General features: G+C 36.5%; 1 protein-coding gene across 4 annotated transcripts; it reads right to left on the bottom strand.

Annotated features, from left to right (window-relative positions):
• Window positions 1–2,813: 2,813 nt before the first annotated feature.
• LOC118348998 (pentatricopeptide repeat-containing protein At2g16880-like) lies at window positions 2,814–6,590 on the bottom strand. 4 transcript variants are annotated; one of them, XM_035691893.1, is made up of 3 exons: window positions 3,868–6,590; window positions 3,451–3,658; window positions 2,814–3,318 (listed from the first exon to the last, which is right to left on the bottom strand). In XM_035691893.1, the coding sequence occupies exon 1, from the start codon at window positions 6,281–6,283 to the stop codon at window positions 3,959–3,961; it is 2,325 nt and encodes a 774-aa protein (XP_035547786.1). In that variant the 5' UTR covers window positions 6,284–6,590; the 3' UTR covers window positions 2,814–3,318; window positions 3,451–3,658; window positions 3,868–3,958. The 4 variants fall into 4 exon arrangements, with proteins under 4 accessions (XP_035547786.1, XP_035547785.1, XP_035547783.1 ...); XM_035691892.1 differs by having other exon boundaries at window positions 2,814–3,346; XM_035691890.1 differs by having other exon boundaries at window positions 2,814–3,658.
• Between the last annotated feature and the right edge of the window lie 617 nt (window positions 6,591–7,207).

Consider the following 7,207-nt stretch of genomic DNA (forward strand, 5'->3'; position numbering starts at 1 on the left):
TAATAAAGTCGGGGCATGCATTAACACTTGCTCCTAAAAAATCAGACAAGTTTTTTTTTTTTTTTTTCCTTTTTATAAAAAACGTGAGGAATTTCTTTTTACCAAATCGACCCTTAAAGGTTAGCCATATAGGTTAATTTGTTGGTAGAGTACTACTCCTAGCTAGCTAGTGATTGGGGGGGCGGCATCGATGTTTAATAATCCATGCAATGATGCATATATCATATAACAAGAAGTACTACAATGGCAGCTCATCACAGCTTTGACGCAATGATGTAACGATGAATTAATTAATTTGAGGCAAAAATATTACAAAAAGCATAGGAATGAGTTTGACTGAACCTCTGTACCATATATATAGATCTACCAACAAATCGAATAATTAGCTGGATGTAGAAGCCAAATTCTCAATATATTGCACGTAATTTCAAATGAAGAAAATGATCATTTCTTGTAGGATTAATCTAGCTAGCTAGACGCACTATAAGAAAATTGCGTATTTGCGACCGATTATTTTAAGTGAAATGACAATTTTTAACTAAAATGAGTCTGTTTTTATCGTAAAAAAATAGCCACAAATTAATACTACTTTTTCTTGTAGTGACGTTGCTCTTCTTTTTTTTCTTTCTTTTTTTCGAGCACAAGGGGTACTTCTAGATACCACTAGCTAGGTACTATGCAGCTAGCATGTCAATCAAAGGTAAGGTTGGATGCCACTTCTCCTACCCCAACTCAAGAAATCAAGATCCAACTTCATGTGAGGAATGACATGATCCTCATGTGTTAATTTAATATTCGTACTGCATGCATGCTAGCTAGAGATTTCGGTCTTGGTGGGCTTCAAGAAAGAATCTGATTCGAACACCCTTATTGTTTATATATATATGTATATATATATATATATATATATATATATATCTAACAAAAGCATTGCGTTCCCACTAAGCAAGACAATGGGGGAAAAAAGATTTAGAACCAAAGGGGGACATTAAGATTCGATGATCTTCATTAATGGACCTGAATTTGGTCAGGAGAAGATGAAGCGCATACCAAAGTTAAATTATAATAAATAGGGAAAGATCAAAAGGTAGATCAGATAATAATGATAGATCAGCATATAATGATAGAGATGATCATAATGAAATATATACATATATATATAATAACGGAAATGTTTATCGGAAAAAGCTTTATAGTTGGTGGTGATATTGGCAACCAAAACGGAAAGGAGGTTGGTGTCCTGGCCTACTCCCTTGTCCCCCTATTATACTACTATAGATAGTGCTGCTCGCTTCATTCCTGCATGCATGACTATTTTCAGGATCGATGCATGTATATTAATATATGATAGCATTGAATTATTTACTTATTTTTATTTACAGTTTAAAAAATAAGAAGAAGAAGTAATGTATTTCATCATGTATGTACATATATACTATTGTCATCGATCGAAAGGATCGAATAATTAATGCATGATATTAATTAATGGCTGAGATCAAAGAGCATTGCATTCTAGAATTCATTTAATTATTCATGAAATTAATTCATGTATCCTTAATGCAATATGATAAGCTAATTGATTATAATCAAGAAAAGAAAAGAATAATGTGGGCCCTAAGACAGCTATATATATATATATATATATATATAGGGGAAGAGAATGGAATAATATATAATATATGAATTTATTATATTGCCCGAAACAGACGTTACCCTTCCATCAAGTCACAAGACTAACACCTGAAATTAATGGAACCCATCTTTTCATTTCCGCCAAAACAAGACAATAAAAATTTTCTTCACCGGACCAAAGTTTCTGTCCACTAAAAGTTGCTTAATTCCATGGAACATAACAGAGTCTTTGTTTGCTTGTAAGTGTGAAATGTGCCAAAAGGAATATGACTGACTGCCACATGGGCCAATTTCAACTGAATATGATCAAACTAACTAATTCTGACGTAATGCACAAGGAAGAACAAAGCACAGATCACGAGGAATTTTGATTCTAAAAGGAAGTCAAAACTCAAGACCCATCAAATTGCTTTTCGTCGTCATCTAAAAGTGCACAGTTTGTATAGGAATATTGCACAACCGAAGTAATATCATCATCTTTAAGACTTTTGTTACACAGTCTCCACCACTCTATATTTTTTTTAATTTTTAATTTTTTTTGAGTTTATTTTTTTTAAAATTATTTCCAATTTTCTATTTATTATTTATATAATAAATATTTAATAAAAGAAAAAAAATAATAAAAATTAAAAATAATGTGGAGTGTTAGAAAGTTATAAAAATTTATTCTTGCAAAGTAGCACTGAAGTCCAGCAAATTGCATCGGTACATTATCTTGAGTAACTAAAAAATCAACATCTCTGCGAAGAGAAATAAAGGATAAAGTCCCTTCTAATATATGTCGTGCTATACTCACTGTGGAGTGTTAGGCTACCGCCCAGCGATGATTGCTGGCGTGCGCCTATTATAAATTTATCTTCTTCTTTTTTTTTTCTTTCTTTTTTTTCATTTTTTTTAACATATTTAAATATTTTTAAAAAATAAAAAAATATATACTAATATATTAAAAGTCATTTTCTTAATTATTAAATAAAAAATTTAAATACATAAGCAGCCAAAGTGAAGAGCCAAACTCAAGCAACATACTAACATTTCTCTAAAGCTAAATGTCTTTTTTTTTCTTCTTGATTTTTTTTTCATACATTTTTTATATCATTAAATATTTCATAACGTCATTTAGAAAAACACTTATTTACTTAATCATTAAGTTAAAAAAAGTCTCAGTGCTCGAGACCCATGCAAAATCGAACCCCAAGCATTTCTCTCATAATATATGCATGTCACGTTTAGAAGGCACGTCAGCCAATTTCTGTCTTTTCCATTTTTCCCGTTTTCTGTACATGAACTTGGGAATTCTACAAAAATGTCGAAATAAATTACATGCGAAATTAAACATAACTTCAACGAAAAGAAGATAAATTATGAGACCAATGTATAGAAAGCACCACCTTGCATTGATCTTGATTGCAGTTTTGAGTGCTCCATTGTTTTATTGTAAGTCTCAAATGCACCCATTGGTATTAAATCCAGTAACCTTCCACTATTCCTGAAACGAGGGGATGCCGTTTAAGCTCGAGCTTATTGACAACCACAATGCTCTAACAATTAATAACAAGTCACTCTAGTAACTCATTTTCTGTCCTTTCTGGCCCAATCAATTTCAGTGGCACATTAGAGTTCTGCAGTTGAATCCTTCGAGTCTGGAAGATATCAGTGGCACATAGAGGTACCAAACAGGAAGACAACCTGCATTATATCCAAGCAATCTCAAGATCTGTTCTTGCCAAACACGTTGCTCTTGTCAGGGTTAGGAGAAAGTCTAGAGAGCTGCCAAAACACCTCAAGGCAATAAGCAACAAAGAGGACAGTTGGTTTCACCTTCACAGAAGATAAGGAGAGCATCAGCAAAGCACAAGGGAGGATATCTTTTACTCGTTCCTTCAGAGGTGGCTTTTATCTTAAGTAGAACATCCTCCTCTGCCTTGTGCCAAGCCATAGCTGCCAGAACATTATGCAGAAGTTGAGAAAACATCAAATCATCCATCAGCCCGTTTTCACCTTGAGCTATATCCTTTGTTGAGTGAGCCTGTAACATAGGTAATTCTTTTAATAAAGAATAAAAGAGGAAATAACTCACTCGGTATCATCGATTATCATCATATAACTGTAGCACCTCTTCTTACAGTTACATCACCTTCCAACACGAGTCAAATAGTATACAAATGATTTTTTAAACATCATCAGAACCATTTAAGTATTTGAAGTAATAAGAATGAAAAGTACTTTAAAAAAAACCTGAATTTCTTCCCATCTATGTGCAAAGCCATGCAGAAGCATGGTGATGAGCAACACCATTGGATACCGTCCATAAGAGATGTAGGAGTCACTACATTCGAGCAGCCTTTGATATACTCTTTCGCCTCTTGATCAGCCCATCCATCAAATTAAATAAGGTTGATTTATTGAGGGTGACACCTTTTTGAGTCGATTCTTCATAAAAGCGCATTGCGTCCTTGTATTTCCCTTGAGTACACAGCTCACTGATCTGTTCTGAATAAGCAATAGAACTTGAATCAGATTCCTCTAGGGATTCGTGAGTTACCACATCTTCCTCGGGCCTTTGTGAGGGCTGATCATGTAGAGTTTCATTTTCAACCATTTTTGACATGAACTCCTCTGCTTCTTTAATCCTACCTGCATCTGTAAGCGCACCAAGGATGGCATTATATGTATACCGATCAGGCCCTAATTTCTTCTCTTCCATTTCTGCGAGAAGATCAAAAGCATCCTCAAATCTCCCTTCTTTACATAGACTCGATATCAATGTGTTGTAAGTAACTGCATCAATAGATTTCCCCTTCGAAATCCACGTGTTGAAAAGCTTAAGAGCCTTTTCCAGCATTCCCTCTCTACAAAGTCCATGGAGAAGAATATTACACGTAATTACATCCGGCTTAAATGAATTATCAACCATTTTGTTGTGGAACTGAAATGCTTTCTCAATGTCACCCTCCCGGCAATAACCATGTATAATTGTGTTGTATGTAGTTTCATCAGGGACAAAACCACTCTCTAGAAGCTCATTCAACTTGTCTATTGCTTGATCAGTTTTTCCAAACCGGCATAGCCCTCCAATTATAGTGTTATAGGTGATAATACTGGGAAGGATCCCTTTCTTTTTCAGTGAATCCCAAACCTCCAAGGCTTTGCTCGGCTTTTCATCCTTAAAGTATCCCATCATCAAAGTTCCATAACTTACCTCGTCAAGAATATAACCACGCTTACTGGCACCAGTAAGCAACTTGTATGCTTGGTCAAGCTTCTTCTCCCCACAAAGAGTGTGTAGAATAGTATTAAGGGTAACAACATCCATCTTCAAGCCTTTCCTACCCATCTCATCCATCATTCTAAACGCTTTCTCCATGTTCCCTGCTTTACAGTACCCATTTATCAAAGTATTGTAGGTAACACAATTGGGAGAAAACCCACTTTCTTCCATCTTCTTCACAGCATCACTTGCTTCATCCATTTTCCCTTCCTTATAAAACCACTTAACCATTATATTGTGAGTAACCGTATTTAGATTCACTCCCCTCTCACCCATTTCCTCAATCAAGTTAAATGCATCCGAACTGCTCTGCCACTCAAAACACCCATCAATCAGCGTGTTATATGTGACCACATCTGGCAACAACTTCAAATTCTCCATCTCATCTCTTAGCCTTAAAGCTTCTTCAATCTTACCCTCTTTACACAACCCCCAGATCAGCATATTATAAGTCCAAACATCCGGCAACAAGTTGTCCTGCGTCATCAACTCCATAATCTTTGCAGCGTCCTTCAACCACCCTAATTTACAATACCCACAGACCAATATGTTATACGTGTTCCTGTTTGGCAACAATCCTCTATTCTTCATATCCAGCAACAAGTCCCTCGCTTCCTTCAACCTCCCCTTTTTACAAAACGCGTCCAAAATCGTATTGTAAGTCACATTATCGGGTGAACAGCCAAAATCACCCATCTTATTAACCAAGTCCAAAGCTTCTCCAAACTTGTTCTCCAAACAATAGCCATATATCAAAATATTAAAACTGTTCGTATTTGGCTTCACTCCTAACTTAACAGCATCGTTAAAGACTTCCTTGCACAGGGCGATGGAATAAGAAGATGGGTGTCTTACCAGGGCATTGAGGAGAGTATTGCAGGTGAGTAACTTGGGAGGGAGGCGAAGCCGCTTCATCTTCTTGAAAATCTGCGCGGCGAGGTGGGGTTGTTTCAACTGGACGTAGGCACCAATGGAAGTGTCTAGAAGTGCTCTACAGGGCTTGGGGACCTCGGGACTAGGGTGGAGGATGAGGCGGTGCAACTGGGGCTGGCGATCAGAGGGGATGAAGGAGACAAGGAGGGACTTGGCGTCAGAGAATTTGCTGTGGGAGAAGAGGGAGGGGAGGATAGAGAGGACGCAATTAGGGGAGGCGGTGAGCGAGGGAGAGTGGGATTGGAGAAACCTGAAGAAGGAGAGGAGGGTGTAAGGACGGGAGGCTAGAGTTTTCGAGGAAAGGAGGGAAAGGAGGATGGGTTGGGTCAGGTGGGGAAGGTAGGGGGTCAGTGAATGGAGTGGGGCATTCGAGGAGGTCAGGATTTGGGCTATGGTTTGAAGGAGTTGTGGTTGGATTAATTGAGGCTTTGGAGGTGAGTGGGTATCCATGGAGTATCTAAAAGCGTGTTAGGGTTTTGGCATTTGGGCAATTGGGAGAGACAATGAGAGTGAGATAGTGTAGGGTTTCTCAGAGAAGAAGAAGAAGAATAATGGAGCCAGCCAATCAAATAAAAAACGACAACGTTGATATGTTCTTGTGGAAAAGGTACGTCATATAGTATAGATGAGGTTGTAGTAAATAAATCCTGTGAAAACAGCCCCGTCGTTTAATGTATAAGTCCAGACTGATCCGTGGCTTACACCAATCGTTGTGTTGCCAGTGATTTAATCTCACACCAAATAATAGTCCATTGTCAATTCCTGCAGCCAAGAAATCAAAAAGCTCATTAACTAGTTTTGCATATTATATTCAAATAGAATATTAAAAGAGAGTACAGAAAATGAGTATTAAAATTGATGGTTTTATGTATAAAGATTGCAGCACCTCAAAATGGTCTTGAAATTAATGATGATACATCAAAATAATGTCAAGAAATGCACCCAAACAGTCCTAGATGGCTAAAGGGCAGTCATAGAAAATATGCATATCAGACTCAATATCACCCAAAATAGTCCATTGTATGCTTGCAAATACATGTGCTAGTGTTTGGCATAAGTTTTATAAGTACAATTGATTAGGTGCAGCAATAACATTTGGCAAGAATCAAACATTTTATATGAGTTGAACTCAATAGTTTTCAATGAATAAAAGTATGCAACCAGATTTAACAAATGCATATAATAATAAAACTTATTCTTTATTTCAACATAGAACTTCCCAAGACTCTAGTTTTTCTTCTTATATTTATTTAATTTTCAATTTAGAAGGCAATTAATTATGATTATCCACCATTGTTCTTCAATTATGGTCATGAGATCTGACACTGTTTTAAAAGCTTCAATTGGGTTAATTATGATTTTCCTTCTTGAAGG

Source organism: Juglans regia, chromosome 7, assembly GCF_001411555.2.
Source record: "Juglans regia cultivar Chandler chromosome 7, Walnut 2.0, whole genome shotgun sequence".
Taxonomy (NCBI): domain Eukaryota; kingdom Viridiplantae; phylum Streptophyta; class Magnoliopsida; order Fagales; family Juglandaceae; genus Juglans; species Juglans regia.